The following is a 23,999-nucleotide window of genomic DNA, read 5'->3' on the forward strand; positions in this document are numbered from 1 at the left end:
GAAGAGACCGACTCTGGAGTGACAGAGTTGTTGTGGCTATTGTTTCGCCTTCTTCCTGGCTCTCTTAGCAGCGGTTTGTGTTTCTCACTTACTTGGCTTTCTGAACACCCTGACTGACAGCAAGGCGCTAGGTGGAGTGGTCTTCAGCACAGCTCTCCCAGTCATTGATGTTAATGTATATCTTTTTCGCATACATCTTTGAAGCACAGATGTGGTCTTCCAGTCAGTTGTGCGCCTTCTGCTAGTTTTGCGACTTTATACTAGTGTACCTGCCGTATAGCAGGTCCTTAAGAATGCGGTCTGAGTCCTTTCTCTTGACATGGCCAAACCAGCAAATGGGCCTCTCACTGACAATGGAGAACATGTTGTTCATGTTGGCCCATTACAGAGCCTTTGTGTTGAGTATATACATATTACTGTTACTTTTAAAATCCATAGATTTGCACTTTGGAGCCAAACAGGTGTATCTCATTATAGAGAGTTGGCATTAGGACTGGGCGAAAAAAAGTGATATCTCGATATTGTCAAAATGTTTAAGATATTCGATATCTCGGTATGTTTTCATTTGCTTTTAAATAAGCAAACAACATTATAAACATTTAAAAACAAAAAAAACTATTTAGATAGAACAGCTATTGTTACAAAGTACAAAATGTGCAGTGCAATTTTAAACAAAAGTAAAAAAAGACCCTCCCCCACCTCACCTCTCTAGCGCGGGAATACGTGACAAGACGAAAGGAGACATTATATTGGACTTTCGGCACGTTCTTTGGGAAAGTATTCTTGAATTTGAAATATTCTATATTCACGATATTTTCACATTTGACATCGTCGTCAAAATTATTGCGATATTATTGCAAATATTCGATATATATTGTCCAGCCCTAGTTGACATATGGTTTATAGTTAGTTAGTAATCTGCAAAGTCTAACCAAGTTAAGCTCTGTATCACTCTAATAATGTCAGGAATCTGTGTGTGTGTGTGTGTGTGTGTACAAATTTGAGTGGGTTTAGTTTCCCACGTTCAGCTCAAGAGCAGTGCCGCGATTGAACAAATGCGATTAACACATAAGGCATTCGGAAAGAAATTTGAAAATAAGCGTAGTAAGAAAATAGGGAATTCTGTTAAGTCATCTAGAAGCAAATTCGCTTTTACAACTGATATTCAGCAATTTTCAAAAGGGCTGGCTATCTACAAAATAACAATATAAAGTTAATATATTTTCTGTATATAGATCAGTGAATTTTGTTACATAAATGAATGTGTTTACCGATGTGAAAACTGCCTAAGTAACCTACTGCAATTGAACTAATGCGATGAACAAAGGCATTCACAATTAAATTAAACAAAGCATAGTAAGGAAAATAGAGAAATTATGTTTCGATGTTTAAATGGAAATTCGCTTTGACAACCGATAATCAGCTGCTTTCAAAGGGGCTGGCTAGCTAACAGAATGACAATATAAAGTGGATATAATTTCAGTATGGATAAATGAATTATGTAACATAAATGTACGTGTTTACTGATGTCAAAACTGCCTGCACATTGCAAATGTATTGCTGTATGGTGACTTAGGCCTACAATTAGGACAACTGGCTCAACCATTTTGCATGTAATGACTTCTGTTATGAACTGAATGTTTAGATGTTTGTAGTGGTAAGACAATTTAACAGAACCAATATAGTACATTTTGACTAACATAAGTAATTTACAACGTAGGAAACAGCAGACAAATAAAGGGTACATAATTATTTGCATGAATGTAGGCTACCACAGCATTGACAATTTGACTAGAATAGATGTGGAGGTTGAACAAGTACTTCAGAGATGACAGAACATTTCAAACGTGATCTGAGAAATATAGGTACCAAAACCACTGAAAAGAACTGTCATCACCATCTGCATTACAGGCACTGCCCTATCTATCTATAATTCCAGAAATCTGAGTGTGTCACCAACATCATTGTGGGCACTGTGCTTTATCTATAATTCCAGGAATCTGTGTGTGTATGCCACCAATTTTATCACAGGCACTATGCACTATCTATAGTTCCAGGAATCTGTATTTGTGTGTTTCACTGACATCTTAATCACTGACTGCATCATGGACACTGTGCACCAGTTACCTTAAATGTAATTAATTAGCTTTTCTTTTTTTCTTTCTTGATTGATACCCTGTACTACACCCTGTGTAGTCTGGTGAGATGTACCGGGCATACTGGAGACCCTCTCTATCCCTTGTCATCCCCTACCCACGTATCCCTGCACATTTTATAGTGGGCATGTGGGAAATATTTGCGATCATACGAAATACCTGCATATCACGTATAATACACCAATACTTGTATAGCATTGATGCCTTGTCGACTAGATATTGCAATAAGACAAATTATAAGAGTTAAATATTGTTTACATTCCTTTTTTTCTCATCACTAATAAGTATCTCCCCTATTTGTACTATTAAGGTAATTTGCCAATGCCTACAATTGCTGCCATCGATGGAGCTGCGTTGGGAGGGGGACTGGAGATGGCCCTTGCCTGTGACATCAGAATTGCATGTAAGACTGGGCTTTCTGTAACCTGCATGCAGATGCTTGTGTAGTATGAGCACATGGACGTAATTTAATCAGCAATCTTTTAATAGAGAAGCTATACACACACACACACACACACACACATCGTCTTGTTATTTGCAATGACAGAGGAGGACGTTTGTAATGTCCACACATGCCTTTCTCTATGAATGGCAATATCAGCTGTGTATTTGAATATGGCCATAGGGTTATGTTATGAACATATAATTTAACATTTTGGTCTGTTATGTGAAATAAAACCATAATATCATCAAAACATAGACCACAAAAGGTCAGCCTATTAGCTTATGAAGTTCAAATCATGAAATTGAATAGATCACATGCACTCACCTGGCTTTTTTATTACAACCTTTTGACAAAATCTTACAAAATCTTCAGTTGTCAAAACCTTAAGAAGAATACATTGACCTCAGAAAACATTCAACACTCAGCTCAAACTGACTTCTACAGATTTCTTTTTTCTAAGATACCATTAATCTCTTCTAAGAATATGTAAATGTATTGACTTTCACACGTGTGTCTCTGATAACATGGTTAGTCACTGCTAATGGCAGAGCAGCAAGCTATTTTAAGTGTATGTCATTGATGCAGCTGCTTTGAGAAGTGATAGTGAGAGGGGTGGTGGAGAATTGTTTTGGCATCAGTGCTATGGCATCCCACGTTCGTTAGTAATTCTTGGAAAATTTACCAAAACATGAAATGAGTCCTGGGATAAATCAACTTCCTATAGCCAAATTAGTATAAACATATTGTTTCGATGTTTTGTTTGCAAAAAAACCTATATTATTAGAAGGGCCAACCGATTTTTGTGGAAAGTATTAAGTGTGGCACTTTATACTGCAAAACATATTATTTATCAGCATAATCACTTTAGAATGGAAAGTGGTAGAATTGCAACAGGTTTATTAAGCAGAGTTTAAAGATGTTATGTTGTTTTAGCTTTGTCCAATGAAATGCTACTGTGTCATTATAGCCAGAAAACCTGAGAGTATGTCCAAGTGAATCACTCAGGGTACTTAAGATGACAATGCTTCTCTCTTTCTCTCTTATTTAGCAAACTGTGCAAAAATGGGACTGGTAGAGACCAAACTTGCAATAATTCCAGGAGCAGGTAAGGTTTGATTTAAGTTATTTTCTGCTCATGTTTGTTGAGTCAAGTTCCACAAATCACCCCACCTACCACAAAGATTTTATATCGTAAGGTTACCCTCAAGTAAATGCAAACCTTGTTTGGTTTTGATGAGAAGCATTTTAAGAAAACATTTTAATCCAACCTTGCTGTTACAACCAATAGCTCAATGACAGTGAGAAAGTCACTCCCTTCATGTTATTAACTGTTTTTTTTTTCTTCAGTTTACACTGGCATGAATGTCAAACAACATTTCTTACCTGAATCAAAATACCGTTCTTTATTTTTTATTTATGGTTTATCAGCTATTGACAATGTGAGGTTGACTGAATCAAATTGGGGGTACAAACGGATTCAGCTTTACTTTGGTAAAGCTTCATTAACTCGTGTTTTAAGTGTCAAACTTAGTTACCCCTCATATCAGGAGTCCTGGACTTTAATCTGATTCCCTCAGTTATCACTGGGAGTTTAGAAAATGAGCATGCTAGCAATAATAGGAGAGTTACAGCAGGAAAGTGGGTCAATCTGCAAATGTCCGTTTGACCAGGTCCATGTCGCAGATCCTCGATCCCCCCTCCCAAAAATGTTTTTTTTATGAAACAAGATTACTTCCCTGATTAACTAATTCTAAGAAAATGGAGGTGTGTCACGCCAGACCCACCTTTGCACTTTTGTGTATAGTAAATATAGCTGAGAGAACAACAATGGTACAAGGCTAAATTCCTTGATCAGAAGAAAACGGTTGGCCTGGGAATTCCAATTATTTTGTTGTGTGTCTGATACAATATGAAATGTTGTATTTGACCAGCATTTCGGATCTAATAGGGTTCAGATACATTTTGACTTCTTGGTCCCTATTTCAAATTATGGTGATTGTGTTACATGACATTAATACAGAGATACCATGACTGTTATTGCTGATATGCTTCTCTTGTTTTTCCTTTCCTCTCTGCTGGACGATGTCACTGAGAACAACATTTGTTACAGTGGCACCTGTTGTTTGTGCTCATTGATTCATCTTGTTCAATGTCAGGGATTTGTGTGTCTTCAGGTTTCTGTGTTTGGACTCCATCCAAGCATTCAGTTGCCCTTTGTATTCCCCTCCGCGTGCCCAAAGGGATTTAGCTCTTGACATTTAGCTAGCTCTGCCTTCTTGCTCAGTCTCAACCTCTAATTCTTTCATCAAATTCATGTGGCTGCAGTTGACATTCTATATTATATTTATAGATAGTGATAAGAGGTCTTTAGATATTGGGGAACTTGTTAGCAGAACAGTAGGCCTCTAATCATGGCAGTCAACAAATTATGTTTAAAATTAAATATTATGTAGCCCTACAGAAATATTACTTCTGCAGTCTGGGACCATTGGGACCAGGATCAGTAAGTATCAATGAGATAACGTGTCTTCTCATTCTTGCACTCTAAAACTTATCTGCAGAAAAAACTGGGAAGTGTCACAATCTCTTCTCTACTTGCCTGTTGCCTGTCTATCCCCCGCATGAAAATAGGTCACCAGAGCGCTGGCTCCTGTCCAAGAATTGAGAGATTTATTCACCACTGCCACGCTTCCTGGAAATGGAGGGGTGGATGTCGTCACAAGACATATTTTTGTTTGGCAAACATGCTGCCTTGTGCGCTGGAACATATGCCCCCCTGACCAGTTACTAAATGCTATCCATCTGAAGAGGGGGACTGCTTGTTCTGGTTACTGTATGTGTCATTGATCAACACTGCCTTGTCTCTTGTCTCCCCCATCTGCCTCGGTAAATATCAAGTACACAGGACAAGAGTTTTATGTTGAGTTTCCTGTTTATCTTTGGATTTAACAGCTGGAATTAGCAGTCCTCAAGCATAAGAGGACAATGGAAGTATCTGTCCTTATAAACCCGTCACAAGCTTGTGTGTTTAAGACCCATAATCTTGTAATGATATTGCTTACCAGGTTTTCATTGTATGAAACGGTTATACTGGTACTTAACGTGAATTCCATTCTCCTTTGTCTATCAAAGTTATCTGCAGTAAAACGGTTTTATCGTTCCCTAACCCATTTGGCAGGCGCTGAACCATTTCCAACGAATCAGCGCACTGATGTCAAAGAGCTGTCGGTATTGAGATTGCGTATTCACTCCTTGACCTGGCTAACCGGGAACCTGTTTTTGGTCAGTTATTGAATGTTATGATATATCTGGAGGCAGGCAAGAAACTACAGATTGCCCATCTGGGTTTTGGCACTATCAGGCCAGGGGAAAACATATAGAGGTTAAGGGGAGACACTTCCAGCTAGACTTGCGTTCGGGTAAAAGGCTGATAAGGGACAGTCTCATTCTTTTGCGGGTGAGCCGTCAGTGGGGATTTCAATCCTAAAAGGGAAAGCTTATTCAGACAGATTTTTGTTTTGTTTCTATCATATTAATCATGTAGTATTAGCCTGTGTCTAAAATGAGTCACCATACCAACAGGGACGCATTCAAAGCCTCTGTTTACAGTTTATTAACACTAGCTAACATCTAATTAAAACAATGAGTGACTTCAACATTTCTTTTAACCTATTTGGATAATTTACATTTTGTGAACTTACTGTGTCAGTGTTACACAACCGATCATCTAACATCCCATTCACTATAACCTCACTAGTCTATCTACTTCAGCCAGGCTTCGTCCGACACGGCAGAGGCTACACATGCAAGAGGGTCCAACTGCAGCGTTTCTTCCTCAGGCCCCTCTAAACCGGAACTCTCTCCTCAGGCCCCCCTTTTCAAATGTAGCCTAGGTGTTAACGCCACCTCTGGCGACTTAGCGACTTTCTCTCTATATCTGGCAACTTTCTAATCACTCCTGGCAACTTTTATTGTCAAAAGCGACTAGTGACAAATCTAGCGACTTGGAGACTCACGTGATAGCACGTGCATTTTGCAGTACTGTCAGAGCCTGTTTAAGGAGAGCCTTGCCACTCCCTATAAAGCCCCATTGTACCGAATTGTTTTGCAGTTCCACCAGAGTTCCACTGGGAGCGATCATAGTCGAGTGCAAAATGAATGGGAGTCTATGGAGCTAAACGGCTAAATTTGTCTCTTTCGCCTGATTGTCGTTGAGAAATCTCAGATTTGATTGTAGTATTTGCATGTTCAACAAGGATTACAGGTCAAAAGTTGAATGAACGAGTACTTATGTCCTTTCGATTTCTTACAGGGTAAGTCGTTGTTCCCCATAACACGCTAGCATTCTGCTAACGAATGCTGATTGGTTAGTGAAGGACTGACTACGACCAGAGATCCGCTTGATAGCATCCGAATCAGAACCAAAATGTCAGAGCATTAGCAACATTAGCAACAACTTTAGCAAGCCAAAACTCTTTCTAGCATGTGTATTGACAGGGAGAGCTTAACCTGTCAGCTGTGTTGTTGATGCCTCGAGAGAAAAGTGGAAGTAACCCGAGCTTGCCTTCAAGCAATAGCTCTGGTAGTAAGATGTGTATGACGTCAATGACATGTTCAAAGGCTTTTTAGGACAGAAAGGCGACTTAAAAAAAATCTAACACCCAGCGGTGTGTATTTTTTTTTGCCTCCCCTTTCGAATTTAGAATTCAAATTACTAGACAAAAGATTTTATCCTTAGAAAAGTGGATTTTGAGGGGTATAGCTCCATAGACCTCCATTCATTCTGCACTCGACCGTTAGCGCCCTCATATGGAACTTGAGTGGAACTGCAACCCGTTCAGAACCCGGAAGTTTCTCAAGAGTGGCAGTTCTCCCTATATTAGACATTCTCTGGTACTGTCCTCAACGATCAGCGGGTGCTTCCATGAGCTCTTCCTCGTCCCAAAGCACTCACAGGCAGTCAGTCTCACGGCAGCAGTCCTAGCTGCAGTCAGAACAGACAGCAGCAGACCCACACACTCCGCCTCCAGACTGCAAATGAATCACGCATGTGCTAAGCCACCGTTGTTCCCGCCCTGGCTTACAGAGCAAAATAAATACTGTACATAAATATATGTAAATGTAAACGTTTCTTCACTGTCACACTGAAATACATCATCACATTTTACCTCACACAGCCTCAGTCACTTACTCACCTCCTCAACTGTGTGTGTGCCTCTGTTACATATCGTGAAACCCTAGCTAGGTAGCTGTTACAGTTATGCAAATTAGGTGATGATGTCATTTATTGACTTTTAGGACAGCCAATACCTACTTTCCTTACTGAGGAGTTGGCAACACTGGTTGGAGGATGTATTGCATTTATATGTATGACTTAGGCAACTTGAACTTCGCTTTTAGCTTAAGTCAATAGTGTTTAACATAGGGAAAATTAGCATTGCAGCTAGGTGTTAACGCCACCGCTGGTTGGAGGGTGTATTGCATTTATATGTATGACTTGGCCGATCATTTTGTTTGTGAACATCTTTATATTGATTTGGGGACAATGAAATGGTTGAATAGCTGGCTAGTCTTGTTTTTAAACATACTGTCAAATTATATGTAGGTTAGTGTGGAGAATATGTCAACTTTGAAGCAATTGTAATCATGCTTTTAAGGTAAGGTGACCAGACGGCCCCGGTTTCCGAGGACAAACCCCATTTTTTGTGGCCTGTTCCCGGCTGGAGCTGTCCCCGGGTTTTCACTGTGACCAACAACAGACCCAGAACACAAATTAAAAAAAGAGAGAAAGAAAACAATGACCATACGTTTAGTTGCGTAGCCTACAAGCCACGGGCTCAAGCAAACAAGCCAGCAGCCAGGGCGGCAATTGAGCTCAGAGCACAAAGATGGTCTAGAATGCCCATCTTTGTAGTAATTTGATTGGCTATTGAATATGCAGCGCGATTGCGTCCTTTTATTCATTCATTCAGCCAGCCAGCCCTGTCTAATCAAGTACAAGACAAGATTGCATTGCGATAGGCGGTTGACGAACTTTGTTTCTTGTAAATATCATTGCTTATCATCTATGTCATCAGAATCAGAAGTATTTTATTCGCCATGAATGTTTGCACAAACAAGGAATTTACTTTGGCAGGGAGGTGCATACATTAAACATATAGGAATATTGAAACTTAAATATGTGGACTAACTATACAAAAGGAGCAAAGTCTAGCTAATACTAAGGGGGGTCTAGCTAATACTAAGGGGAATAAAAAATTTAATATAAGTAGCCCTAATTTACAATCTAACCTAAAAATACAGATAGTGCAAACGATACAATAGTGCAAATTGAAATGTGCAGGGTGTCATTGTGCAGATTGTGATTTAAAGTCAGTATGAGTCCTTGGCCTTGTTAAAGAGGCCAACAGCGGATGGGAAGAAACTGTCTTGTGGCGTGAGGTTTTGGTCTTGATGGACCGCAGCCTTCTGCCGGAGGGGAGAAGCTGGAACAGTGAGTGTCCAGGGTGGGAGGGGTCGGCCACAATCTTCCTTGCACGCCTCAAGGACCTCGAGGTGTGCAGATCCTCGAGGGAAGGCAGATTGCAGCCGATCACCTTCTCAGCAGTGCGGATGATACGCTGCAGTCTGCTCTTGTCCTTGGCAGTGGCAGCAGCGTACCAGATGGTGATAGAAGAAGTGAGGATGGACTCAATGATGGAGTCATATATTATTTAACCTATAATTATTATATAGATAATATGTATGGACAATTTGCAACAATGTGCGTGTCAACAATTCATCTGTCAGGTGTCAGCCACAGCTGTACTTGCTAACTAACTAACATTAGAGATACTAGCTAACTAACCAGTACTATGACATTTCAGTTTCACTAGTCTGGGTTGCCACTTAGAGGTCGTTGGCAACTTGTCATTAAATGACAAGGTGCTCACGTCAGGTGAGCATACAAACACTTCAAGGTTAAAGTTACTTAAGAACACATTATGGGCAGAACAATATGGCAAAAGGTTGTTACCTTTACTAATCTTAATTTCTATGCTGGAAAAACCTACACCTGTCACCCATCTGTGCAGACCAGTCACTTATCAGCCAATCACAGAGGTTAGGCCTGCTGCAAGGAATCTTGTGCATCAACAAAGTTCTTATCACAGGGAGTCAGATGGCTGAGCGGTGAGGGAGTCGGGCTAGTAATCAGAAGGTTACCTGATCGATTCGCTGTGCCACATGATGTTGTGTCCTTGGGCAAGGCACTTCACCCTACTTGCCTCGGGGGGAATGTCCCTGTACTTACTGTAAGTCGCTCTGGATAAGAGCGTCTGCTAAAAGACTAAATGTAAATGTGATATTGGTTCTTATTATTTGGATAAAGGTTTTTACTAGGGCTGTCAAGCGATTAAAATATTTAATCGCATTATTTCATTTGATTAATCGCAATTAATTCCATTTAATCGCAAAATTATTAAATCTATTTAAATGTTATGTTTTTGTGGAAAAACATTATGAGGGTGTAAGATAGGCCTAACTGGATGATAATGTCCATATCACAAGTTCAGCTTACATTTTGAGGGAGTTTTATTCACTCACAAACTACTGCTGTATAATAAACATCCACAAAATTAGATTCAGGCCAAGATTTAGATTTAGGCCATTTAAGACATGTTGTCTCATAGCCTATTACAATATCCTGCTCCATAATATTCAAATCTCAATCAAACATACTTCATATACTTAAGCAACCACAGATTGACCTTAATATTGAACAACACAGTTTCTATCTTGTTGAACCCAGTCAGCTGTTTGCTTCTTTTGCAAATGTTGTCTGTCATATATTATTACCGGAGCGAACGCTGCTGCTGCTACCGCTAACACTGCTAATGCTGCTGCTAGCTGTGTGCTTTGCTTGCATTTAGGCCGAATCCCAATACTCCCCCTTACCCCTTCCCCCTTCCCCTTAGTTTTGCGCGTTCCCGTGAGAGCTAGTGGTGTCCCAATACTCTTTTTGAGCTAGTGGTAGGGCTAAGACTAAGGGGTATACACCCCTTAAAACCAAGTAAGATCGGGAGCTTACTTGAAACCTAGGGCTATGTGAATACTGCGCGACCGGCAACAATGGCGGCCAGATCATCCAGAAAGTCCTATAAATATAATATTTTCGGCTTAATTAATTGTAAAAAAAATTATGAAAGTCTTGTTTTGTGTTATACTCAGTCCTGAACATATATATTTGTAACCATTTTCTTAATTGAAACGTTTCTAAAAATCGCTAGTTTGGGACGCTAATGTTACAGTGTGCTGAATTGCACAACAGTCCCGCATTTCTCTGACTAGCATGTCTACAGTTTTAAGTAAACTCCATAGCACCGAATTGGTGTTGCTACGGCAAGACCCTAGGGACAAAATGTATTGCATACTCACATCCAAGCTTTTATCATACTTCCTCTACCTACCATTTAATCTTTTTACACAATCATCTCACACAGTGCCAGTCCTAGCACATTTGGTGCCCTAGGCAAGGTTTACCCCTGGCGCCCCCCCACCATGTCAACCGCACGAAATGACCCAGTGCACTAACTTTTTAATGCCAGCAGAAGGGCGCCAACCACAACACGGACATAAGACATACCGCGGTTGGCGCCCTCTGCTAGTAGTGCATCTGCTGGTAGTGCCCCCTCTTCATGCCGCCCTAAGCGGGTGCCTATGTCGCCTATAGCAAGGACCGGCACTGATCTCAAATCCCATTCGCTATTCCACGTGCTACTTCGGGCTGCGGCCGATAGTAGAGCTAGCCTACATATGGCCGATTATTTGTTCGTGAAAATCTTGATATTGATTTGGGGACAATGACATGGTTGGTTAGCTCTAGTCTTCTTGTCAAATTATATTTAATGTTTGTCAACCGTATGCACTGTTATTGCCTTTGCATCTGCTTGCATAATGCTAGCTCTAGCTTTCTAGCTCATAGCTCAGCCAAAGGAAAGCCGAGTTTGGTTCTACTAGAACTTCTAGCTCTATGAGCTGAGCGGACTATTATCAGAGTTGGCTTATTTCTTGTGAAAAACGTTAGACTGTAAAACACATGAATGTATACATTTATGTTCATACTGTTTTTTCTTGGCAAGTGACCATGGTACTTTCTGATATTGGACACCTCGTTGAGTTAGCCTACACATTTGACACCTGGATTTCATGGAAGAAAGATTGAGATAAAAAGGGAAAACTTATGTTTCTCATGTTATGCTGGGGACACACCACAGGATAATCGGGCCGATTTTGGCCCTTCCGAAAATCCTAGGTAACATATTTCCCAATTATCTTGATGGTTCCGCAGATTTTATCAGATGTTCCCTTGGTGTGAGGTGTGTTAAGAGTGACCACACACTGTATGAGCAAAACGGCTAAATCTAGGATTTTTTGTCCTCATGTTTGTGGTCTCTCACAGTTTGAAAATCTTATAAGATTAACAAAATCATATAGTGTGTCCCCAGCATTAGGTTAGCTTGAAATAAGCGGAGATAGGGGTAGGCGATATGAATAGCATAGAAATATACCGGTATGAATTTTGGCTAAACCGTGTAACCGCGGTAGAGCCTTTCAGATTTGTTTGCGTCACAGACACATTCACACCAGGCACGGAATAAAATAGCCGTATGGAACTTTAACGCAAATATCGCATTCAATCTACGCAAACATAGCAAGCAATCTTACGCAATTGTTTTTGGGCTTTACCCTTCGGTTTTATATGACGCAACGTTCAACGTTTAGCCTACAAAGACTTGAACTTCAAACATGTAGCATGGATGAGTGTAGCCATGCAACCAAAGATGCCAGGTTATTTAGAATTTTGAAATGTTTATTGTATGCCAACAGAATCGAGTGTTCAGCCATGTAATACGTTGTTATCTAGCTCAATACAAATATTTTATAATTTTAATATTTAAGTGTACTTGTTATCCCATAAACATACTGTTGAAAGCTATATTATCCTAGCTCTTTTTCTGTGGCAAAGCACTGCAAAAGTTGGAAATACCAAATCCGAGTTTGGTATACTAGCCAACTAGAAATGTTAAGAAAACCGAATATATTGTGATATACCTTCTGTGCTTCAAAATTATACCGTGATATAAATTTCAGGCCATACCACCCAGCCCTAATTAAACCAAATTGTAAAAACATCAAACCTAATGTTTTGGTTGTTTACTAATCAGAAGTTTTTCTTTTCTATGAATTCATTGAAATACAATTCACATTTCTTCCTTTATATTTTTACCAGAGAATATAGCATGTGTTGTTCTTCTGTGTTTTTTGTCCAATACTGTACAAAATAACAAAGGACATTCTTGGGAAACCTTTTGATAATCTGTGTCATTTCTTTTCTGAAGGAAATAAAAATGAATGTAGATTAGATGAAACGGGCCAACTTTATCAATGTAATCTATAGTAGCATATTGTGCATGTCACCATTGTTCCACTGACCCAATTTTTTGTTACAACCATCAGGGCCTGGCCTAGTTCCTTTATATTTAAAGCCACTTTGTCTCTTAAGTAAGCTTTTTGTTTTCACTGCCCTATTTTCACATGATTTGACCTTAACTGGACATGATAGAGCAATTACCACACTGATATGTGTGCCTCAAGTATTGCACCAAGTAACTATGGAGGTTGAGCCTTGATTTGGTTTCTTCACAATTGGATCTGCCCAGGAACAAATTGACTCAAAGATTGAGTCAATTTACCAATATGTTGCCTTCAAGATCTTAACTACTGAACTGGTATGTTTTTAGCACTTCTTGCAACCACAGTTAAAGATTCATCAAGATTATTAAAAACTAACAGAATGGGAGAACATTTTATTGAGAAATTGGATCACTCCAAATGCTCTCAACAGCAGTAGAAGGAGAAATGGGGCCAGAGGAAAGAGGTTGAAATGTAAAATCCAGGTTGAATGGAAACCTAGAAATAGACACACTGTGGAGCCTTGTTGCCTGGTGATGAGCAATGGTAATTCAAGCTTCAAGCACAATCTTTTTAAAGTGGGACACATTCATGTACCTTGTAGCAAAATGTAAATAAAGTTGTGTTGTGCATTTGAGTTCTGCTTATTTTTTCTGTCAAAATGTCACTGTGTATACAGAGGTAGACGTGATACTCTGGTCTGCCCAAACCATCTGGTCTGGGTTTGTAATCTAAGCCACTTGTGAGTGATAAGCCGGACCCACTGCACAGTGATGTCAGAAGACCTTAGCCTAGCCATGTATTCAGCAGAAACCAGATCTTTCCAACCCATGCAGAAGTAGGACAGGGGTTACATGTCGGTTACCTTATTGTGCTCGTTGGCACTGTACAAGGACAAGATTTGTGGAATTCCTGGCTGTCATCCAAGACTGCTATTTTGGCTGGTTAGACAAAAGTGGGTTTGGTGCATTGCAAAATTTGATCTAGATTTATTGGATTATATATAGCATCTGGAATTAATTTAGATCAAATGTTGTATTAATCAAGACTATTTTGGTCTACACTGCCAAAATGGTAGTGGATTGACTTTAGCATTTGATGAATTTGACAGGAACTCTCAGGCTTGCCCTGCCAAGTTAGAAGTCCTTGAGTATGGAGTTGTTGTCTTTATGAAATAAGATAAATATAACAGCAGTTGATTTATATAAACGTAAAAGTTGCTGTTTACTTGGTAGAATACGTTTCTGGTTGAGCCCTGTGAGGTTGGTGTTGCGATTCCTGGAGCAGCATTTCAGTCAAAGTACTTGGCTCCTGGCAGCTTCCACATGTTCTGAGGATACCTCCTCTTCCATAGCCTTTAACTTTTCTAGGAAGGCAAAGTGTTTCACTTCAGTTCACTTGATGTTTGTAAGGAATTTTAACACACCCACGATGTATGCAACATTAACCACTGCATGCAATCGAGCATTCCAACACTCCCAGGCAGTGTGGTAAAAAAAAAACTAACTTCCAATTTACATTTACATTTAGTCATTTAGCAGACGCTCTTATCCAGAGCGACTTACATTAAGTACAGGGACATTCCCCCCGAGGCAAGTAGGGTGAAGTGCCTTGCCCAAGGACACAGCGTCATTTGGCACGGCGGGGAATCGATCCGGCAACCTTCTGATTACTAGCCCGACTCCCTCACCGCTCAGCCATCTGACTCCCATCAATTTAGCTTACATGTCTTCATATTTGCCTTAGGCATATTAAGGCATTACCTGTAGTTTATTCCCCCAAAGCTGTGTCCACGTAGTGTAAGCTAAGTGGCATTGTGACATAACCATTTCTGAGAAATTCTGCAAAACATCACTGGTGCTTAAAAAAAACCTCACGGGTAGTTACACGAATATTATGCAACTATGAGGCCAGCTGACGACAGTTACCAGAATTCTGTGGTCAGTGATGTAAATTATGACTGGCATTGTCTATCTTTGCCTGTAACTTTTTTCCCCCAGCCATGTTTGTTCAATCTGTACTGTTGAATAGATAATGAAACAAAAATGATACAGCGTATTGGATTACTTGGAGTTTCTGGATAATTTTTGTATGCTCACTCTGTGAAACCAAAACATGAGTTGTCAGCCATGTTTATTTTAGCCATAGCATTCCTGGCACTATTGAATCTGGATACTGAGCTGAGATGAGGTTAGTAAATACAGACTGTTCCTTGACTGACCAATGAAATACAATAGAACTATATACTTTATCCTTGATTTTCTACTGTACTTCCTATATGCAGTATTTGTACATCACCTTGGATAAAGTTGACTTACAAAAATCTGCTAAATGAATGAGGTGTAATGTAAAAGTAAATAATTTGTTATGTTTTAAGGGTGTGTCAAGGGGATTTGTTGTGTCAAGGGTGAGAGTGTGGGTGTGAGAAATATAAAATGGCAGTCATCAACAAAAGGAATGTTGGGAATGGCTTCATCAGTGTGATAAAGCTAATGCAGGCTCCTCCATGTGTAAACGTTTTTCAATCCAAGCTCTTGAGTAAGAGTTGAGCAACAAGGTCATGCTGTTAGCCAACCCGGTTTTACGCAAACTAAACCAGAGGGCTTTAATGTGTCTCGAACAGCCACATTTACCCCAAGAGCTAATTTCAGATGTGAATTGTTTTGTAGTTGTGTGATACAAAATGGAAAGATTTGGCACCAGTGGTGTAGGAAAAGGGTGTTGGGCATAGTACAGATGAGAGCAAAGCACTATGCAAAACTCCAATGTTACAACATTAATCTTACAAAATCCTGCTGGCTGTCTAACTGGTCTAATTGACTGCAAGACAAGAGAAAAGGCAATTTTTACCTGGCACCCTGAATTTTATTTTTGCCCTCTGTTACTAGAACAGCTACTTCGGTTTTTTTTTGTGAGTCACAAGAGAAAATAAAGTGATTTTCTTTTCACTTCAGTACCTGTTTTATCTCTACTTCACCTCACAGAATGTGAGTTTTGACAAACTCAGATGGATAGAAGTAGTTTGTTCCACACTCGCACAAGAGAATGCGTCAACATTGGAAGAAAACTTGGCCTATAGTTTTGCAAAGCAAATGGGTTATTTTTTAAACAGTTATTTTTCTGCACAGGGAATTGTAAAGTATTGTTTTTTGGGATCTTTAGGGAATAGATTTAGCTTTCTCTTTTCAATCTGAAAGACTCCTAAATCACTGTTTTTCTCTTGATATGGCTACAGTTTGTAAATGTGCTGCAAAGTGATTTAATAGACTGCAACTCCTCAAGCTGGAAGCCTTTTATAAACTTGTGTTCACTACAGTCTCTTCAGACTTCAACTGTCACTTCAACAGTCACTTCAACTTGAGCCTAAAGTGACCCGCACAGTTTAGCATTTTCCTGCCATTTGTCAAATAAATTAAGGCAATGTTTCTAGACACAGCAAAGTTCTTCAAAGTTTGCCACAACTCAAAATAAATGTGCAATGAGATAGGTGAACAATAGAACACAAACATTTCGGTCAATGCTAACCATCTACCAAAATACGCCAGAGTGTAGTTTAGAAGGCTGCCTCAGTGGCACTGGAATTTTCTGTTGCACCTCCTTTTCTTTGGTCATAACTAGCAACTTCTTCTAGCGAGAAATAAAAAATGAATGTCAGTAAGCATGTAGACACTCACCCCTTAATGCTATAAAATGTTTGCACCCTCACTTGTCTCTCTGTACTATTACACACGTTTTGTTATAAATGAAAGAATGAAAGAATGAAAATCAGAGTCACATTGTTTGGTTTTCTCCCCATTGTCTATACAGCCTTGAAAATGGAAAAGTAAACGTGTCACAACATGCCAGCCCTACTCTGTTTATAAAAGGGTGGGTGTGGCAATTGAGAGAAGAAAAGTCAATAAATCATTATTTTCCTACTGAAGGTGGCACCCAGCGACTGCCTCGTGCAATTGGGGTGGCTCTGGCCAAGGAGCTGATCTTTGCTGCGCGGGTGGTGGACGGGGTGCAGGCACGATCCTTGGGCCTAGTCAGCCATGCGGTGGAGCAAAACAAGTGTGGAGACGCCGCCTACTTGCGAGCACTGGACCTGGCCCGAGAATTTAACCCCCAGGTGATCTCTCACACACACCTAGGCCCAGTGTAGTGATTTGTTTGATGCCCTACATGTCACTGTGCATATGACTGTGGAATGGAATACAGTTTTAAATAGGGATGCAGCGAAAATGAAACCTTAGGGTTGAAACCTAAAATTCTGGATGCAGTTGGCAGAAAATCAAAACCAAACATTACTTCCAATCCAATCAACCAGAATACAATATTGACATCACTTTTGTCCAATTATAATTTCAGAATTTCATCTTGAATTTGCAACCACTGTACTGTACCGTAAGTGACGAATTGATGGTAAAGTGATCGGGATAGCAATAGATACAGCCAGGGCCGGACTGGCCATCGGGGATACCGGGGGAATCCCCGGTGGGCCGACGGGGTTCGGATGTTACAAAATAACGGCCCACTTTCATCACCAACCGGCCCTCCCTCTAACATCGATGGCACCTCCAACTATTTTCCATATCACAGCTTGAACACGTATTACGTGTTGCCTTGACAACTTTATATATTATAGGTTATACGTGTTCTAGCTGTGTAATATGGAAAATTGTTGGAGCGAGCCGAGTGACGCAAACGTTTACGTCACTCTGCTCGCGAGCAGACAAAGTTGTTTTTGAGATTGAGAGCATGTCGGCACCCAAACGCAAAGGTGGAGCTGAAAAGCTCAGGGCGAAAAGGAAAAGATGTCTGGAGGAAGGTGCATTAAAATGTTTAAAAATCTCTCATTTATTTGGGAAACCACCAAATAAACAGTGACAGTGATACGATGGTAAGTTGTGGCGTTTGGCCAATGTTAGCTTGCTTATCACAGATGAGGTAACGTTCCCTACAAGCTAGCCTAGCTAACATTAGGTAGATAAATGTCCAAAATTGAGACCGTTATGATCTGGTAAAATAAGCAAGCTGGCGCTGTTGTCATCATCGAGATTATCTATTTTAACATGTCAATCGTATTTACTTGCTTACAATCGATGAGAAAGCTATCCATTGTGGTCATTGTAAAGAGGGCAATCTTATAATTTATAATAACTTATGTCAAATAACCAGCTATCTTGTTATGCTAAAATCACTGTGTAACACACAACAATTACATTATAAACAAATGTAAATGTTGTCTAGACTGATGATTCTGCTGCTGGAAGCAGCAGCCAGGGGTCCCAGAGCCAAGATAAGACCCAGGGTACAAGGTACACTGTAAGTTACACTTTAATATACTAAGTACAAAAATAGGGTATTTCAATTTAGCACATGTATTTAAAGTATATTTATCAAATACACTTTGAGTGTACTTACTAATAGTGGAAAGTTAAGTACAAAAATTATACTTAGTACACCTAAATGTAATGCACTTAAGTGTACTTTTCTCACATGGGGCACTAATACTAAATACTACCATAGTTCGCTGATAGTGTTGTGTCAATGGTTTAACATACTAACATAATAATCCCTATTTACCACTCATGTAGGCTGAACATGACAGTGACAGAGATAGCAGCCAGATTGACAGGGATAGTGAAGGCCAAGATTTTGATTATTTTTTACCAGGCCAAAATCAGACACATTTGACTTTTTCTTCAGTTTTCATCCCCAGCAGAAGGCAGACAAGGCTGTAGTGCAGAGACGGCACAAACAGAAAATGGCTATTATACAGTCAAGAAAAATAAGCCCTCTTCTGTTCCCTTTGTCTGGCCTTTGCTAATCCCACAGAAAGCAGCTCTTTCATCACTGGTATGTCCAACCTCACACACATACACCAGAGAGTTGAAGAGCATGAGAAGAGCAACCTACACAGAGGTTGCGCTGAGGCATATTTCCTCAGATCCTCAAGAAGCACGATCCAGGACCTTCTCATGGGACCTGTCGCTTCACAGAGAGCAAGTCCGCAGGAGGCGACAAGTGTTGGAGCGCATTATAGATGTGTTGAAGCTCATCGGCAAAAGAGGTTTGAGCTACAGAGGCAATCAGAACGAGGCAGCACACACACTTGAGGACGACACCATTGACCATGGTAACTTTTTGGAAATCACAGTTTCACTGTGAAAGTATGACGTCTGTCTCAAGGAACACCTCACTCTCTGCATCGAAAAAAGCAAGCAGACACACCAGTCTGGTTCAAGAAAAGGTAGAGGTTCCCTTGTCACTCTCCTATCCAAAACGACCATCAACTACATCATCACCACCATTCAACGCCTTATGAAAAGTACCATCGCTGCTGAAGTCCAGAAATCTGTAATGTACTCGGTCCAGATCGACACCACACAGGACATCACAGCCCAAGATCAGTGCTCTGTTGTCATACGGTATGTGACAGACACTGTTCATGAGCGACTAGTTGCTGTCATCAGATGTGAGGCTTCCACTGGGCAGTACTTTGGCCAACTTGTGAATGACGTGCTGGAGACCATGGATCTGGATGTGAAGCAGTGTATTGGAAATTCCACTGATGGGGCCTCCAATATGCAAGGCCAATATAAAGGCTTCTCTGGACTGCTCTCCGAAAAGTGCCCGACTCAAATCCATGTGTTGTGCTATTCACACATCCTAAACCTTGTGCTGTCAGACACAACACAGTGTGTACTGGCAAGTGGCTCTTTTTTTTCCCTGTTGAACAACATTGCTGTCTTCTTCAGAGAGTCCTACCAGAGGATGAATATCTGGGAAAAGGAGAGCAACCAAGGAGAGGTGGTCCAACGATGCAGCTGTGACAAAGGTGTTTGGCTCTTTTGGAAAACCAGTCCTCTCAGCCATTCAAGATGGAGAAAACATCAATGCCACGGCACGAGTAAATGCAAAGGGATATATATCAACCAGCTTCTGAAGTATGAGACTATACTAACAGCTCAGATTTTCCTGCAAATTTTCCAGGTCACGTCACCAGTCTCAAATTACCTTCAGACAAGTGAATGGACATCCTGACAGCTCATCGGATGGTTGCGGCTGCAGAAGCAGAGCTGAAGGATAGAGTGTCAAGACAGCGGCCGACAAATTTGTCCAGTGGGCCAACAATACACTACAGGAGCAGAGTGAGGAGACTGATCTGGAGGTGGAGACCACTCTGCCACAGAAACAGGGAAGAAGGAAGAAATCCATGCCTGGAGAGATGTCCCGAGATGAGTCTGTAACTGATGCCGAAACATCTTACAAGATCGAGGTCCAGAATCGAATCATGGACACAGTCGCAGGAAGCATGCACCAGCGTTTCCTGAAGAATGGCACTTTGTATGCTGATCTGGCACTTCTGGACCCGAAAAACTTCAGATTCAAATTTACTTTATTAGCCATTTGCAGTGTAAATGTGCAACTAGCTCAAAGTGCAAAGTCAACACATCAGCGGACACAACATAAAAACTGACAAACAAAGCCACATGAAACCTCAATATAAAAAATGCTCAATATAAAAATGCTGTACAATGAAATCCATACATGAATTAATTTAAAGTGCCTAGTTTAAGATGCTTTGTTCAAAGCAATCACAGCTTGTGGAAAGAAACTGTGTAAATGGCGATCAGTAGAACATTTGGCAGAACGATACCTTCTCCCTGAGGGAAACATCTCAAAGAAAGCCCCTGCTGGATGGCCTGAGGCATCATTAGCCAGTTGTAAATCTCAATTCAATAGTCTAGCTTTATATGTGAACTCCAGGGGCCTCATGTATAAACGTTGCGTATGCACAAAAAGCTTGCGTATGCTGGTTCTCACGCACACTTTGTGATGTATAAAGATTTACTTGACGTGAGAATGTGCGGGCCGTCACGGAAACTTTTGAGCAGACGTGAGACTGTGCGGACCGTCCGCATAGTCTTGTCTGGCTCTGTAAAATGGCGAATTCTAACTGAAAAGTGCAGAGACTCACCAAACATTACAAAATAAAGTTTCCACTAGTACGTTTATGACGTTGACTATTCAAAAAACATAAAAATAAAAGTTTGATCATTAATGTGGATGATCACATCAAAATGCCAAAACAGGAAATGCTATATAGCCTTCTGTTTATACCGCCACCACTTAATAACTTCTGTTAAACTTGAGGCTGTCAAACGAACAACAAAATCATGCTGTTACGATGCGCCACCACTCGTTTCTTCATTTTAAGTTTTGTATCGGACCATTTCTTCTTAATTTCTGCCATGGTCCGGTTCTCTGAACCCACAGCATTGATGGCCCTATAATAATAATGATAATTTTATTTGTAGTGCACTTTACATTTAGCTAAATCTCAAAGTGCTGCAGGTTAAAAACAAGAAAGGGCGCAAATAGTGACAGTTTTCCACTCTGCCGACTTTCTTTTGTCACTAATACCCGATGACAGGCCGCCAAACAGGACACATTTTCTTCTGGTATGAAAGCTGCGCAATTCTTTATACGAGGCCCCAGGAGCGGAAAAGTGCAGCCAATAATTCTGCTGGCTGAACGAACCACTTTATTCAAAGCCTTCTCCTTTTTTTGATTGAGATTACCAAACCACACAGTAATACAACTGGTTAGGACACTCTCAATTACACAATAGTGAAAATTCAATAAAATCGTAGTATTTTTAGTTATTTCTCGAAGCCTACGTAAAAAGAAAAGGCGCTGTCTCGCTTTCTTAGCAATATTAGTCGTATTAGAGCTCCAATTCAAATCATGAGAAAGAGTCACACCCAAAAATTTACATTTCTCAATAATCTGCACAGCAGAATCATGAATAGTAATAGGTAACTGAATCCTATTGTGACAAAAATCAATAACAAGTTCACACATTTTTGAAGTGTTCAAAAGCAAGTTGTTTTCATTACTCCATTGAACAACATTCTCCACCTCCTCGCGATAATGAGATTCATCGTTTGAGCTGATCAGCCCAATGATAGTTGTATCAACGGCGTATTTGATTATGACATTATTATCATGAGATGCTGCGAGGTCATGAGTATACAATGTAAACAGCCGGGGGCTCAGAATACACCCCAGCGGTGAACCAGTGCTAACATACAGCTCATCTGAGATACAACCATTGATTTTGACCCTTTGTGGTCGACAAGTCAAAAAAATAAAAAATCTATTTACAAATGGCATCATCAAGTCCAAGACATTTCAATTATGAATGAGCTTTGTTGGGACCATTGAGTTAAAAGATGAACTGTAGTCTATAAATAGCATTCTAGCATATGATTTATGTGCATCTAGATGCTTATAGACAGTTTAAAGCAAAAAAAATGGCGTCCTCAACACTTCTGTTTTTCCTGTATGCAAATTGTAGTGGCTCCACAGACACAGGGATTTGATCTCTGATAAAATCCAACACCAACCGCTCAAAGGTTTTCATCAGGACAGATGTGAGGGCCACTGGCCGATAGTCATTCAGACACGTCACAGGTGTCTTCTTGGGCACTGGAATTATAATTTATCTTTTAAAGCTAGCTGGAACAGTGCACTTCTTCAGTGACATGTTTAGGTCTACAATCTACCCAGACGCTCCCACGTTACCCTGCTCCTCATCTCCCTCCACTGGCTACCCATCACGGCCCGCATCAGATTCAAGACCCTGGTACTGACCTTCCGAGCAGTGAAAGGGACTGCACCCGACTACATCAAGTCTCTCCTGCAGCCTTACACCCCCACCCGCCACCAACGGTCTTCTTCAGACAACCGCCTGGTGGTCCCACCGCTCAAGACTGCCTGGTCCCAACACAAGCTCTCCTGCCTAGCCCCCCAGTGGTGGAATCAACTCCCCACCTCCATCACAGACACAGACTGTCTCTCCACCTTCAAGAGAAGGCTCAAGACGCACTTGTTCAGGGAGTACAACGGTACTTAGGAATGGTTTGCTGAACCCAATGCTAGTTTCCTCAAGGATCACAATGACTCTTGCTTAGAGACTTGTTGCTCTTGTTGGTTAGTGGTAGCTGATTTAAACTGTTGTATTCTATTTTTAGTTAATCTTATATTTTTATTTTATTTTACTGTTGCTTGTTTTTCTACAGGTACACTTGCACTTACAGATTCATGTTGTTTAAATTGTAACTTGCTTAACTACATGCTCTTATGGTTTTTCCCTTTGGCACTTATTTTTGGGTTGTGCGCTTGTTTTGACTACCCGCAATGCTTTGGGGCTATCTTGTTGTTATTTACAGTGACCTATGCACTTTGTAAAACTCTCTCTTGGAAGTCGCTTTGGATAAAAGCGTCTGCTAAATGAATAAATGTAAATGTAATGTTGAAAAGATCTGTCAGAACAGGAGCAAGTTGCTTGGAGCACAGTTTAAAGACACGAGGAGGAATACAATCCGGTCCAGGTGCCTTCCTAACCTTCGTCCTGGCCAAAACCCTCTGGACATCCTCTTGAATGATGTTAAAACTCTGCTTATTACAAGCAGGAAAAACAACAGGTTCAACATTTCCGATTTCAAAGCGACAATAAAACTCATTTAGTTTGTTTGGCAAGGATGGATCAACATTAGTGATAGATCCTCTTTTAGGTTTCCAAGCAGTGATATAATTTAACCCTTGCCACATGCGTCGTGGGTCCCCCTCAATGAAATGACCCTCTATCTTAGCTCCATAAGCTTGTTTAGCAGCTTTTATGGACCACTCCAGAGAATATCTGGACAGCTTATAAGCAGCGGCGTTACCAGATTTAAAAGCCACGGCCCACTGTTGCATTTTCCTATTCACATCCGCATTGTACCACGGGTTCTAACTAGCATGCCGTTTTATTACCTTTCTTGGAACACAGCAATCAATGCAAAAGTCAATGTACCCAGCCACTGCATCACAATACTCATCCAAGTTTTCTGAATGGAACACAGACCAATCAGTAGCATCAAAGCATCCTTGTAGTTTCACTTCACTCTCCT

The 23,999-nt window shown here is 40.5% G+C and overlaps 1 protein-coding gene across 1 annotated transcript in view; it reads left to right on the top strand.

The window, feature by feature from the left end:
* Positions 1–23,999, top strand: part of auh (AU RNA binding protein/enoyl-CoA hydratase) — a 37,441-nt gene that overhangs the window by 8,453 nt on the left and 4,989 nt on the right. Inside the window, exons 5-7 of the mRNA XM_047014776.1 lie at positions 2,467–2,559; positions 3,650–3,706; positions 16,977–17,164. Of these exons, the coding sequence (XP_046870732.1) occupies positions 2,467–2,559; positions 3,650–3,706; positions 16,977–17,164 (338 nt within the window). The remainder of the gene's footprint in view (positions 1–2,466; positions 2,560–3,649; positions 3,707–16,976; positions 17,165–23,999) is intronic.

This window comes from Hypomesus transpacificus, unplaced genomic scaffold (genome assembly GCF_021917145.1).
Source record: "Hypomesus transpacificus isolate Combined female unplaced genomic scaffold, fHypTra1 scaffold_27, whole genome shotgun sequence".
NCBI lineage: Eukaryota > Metazoa > Chordata > Actinopteri > Osmeriformes > Osmeridae > Hypomesus > Hypomesus transpacificus.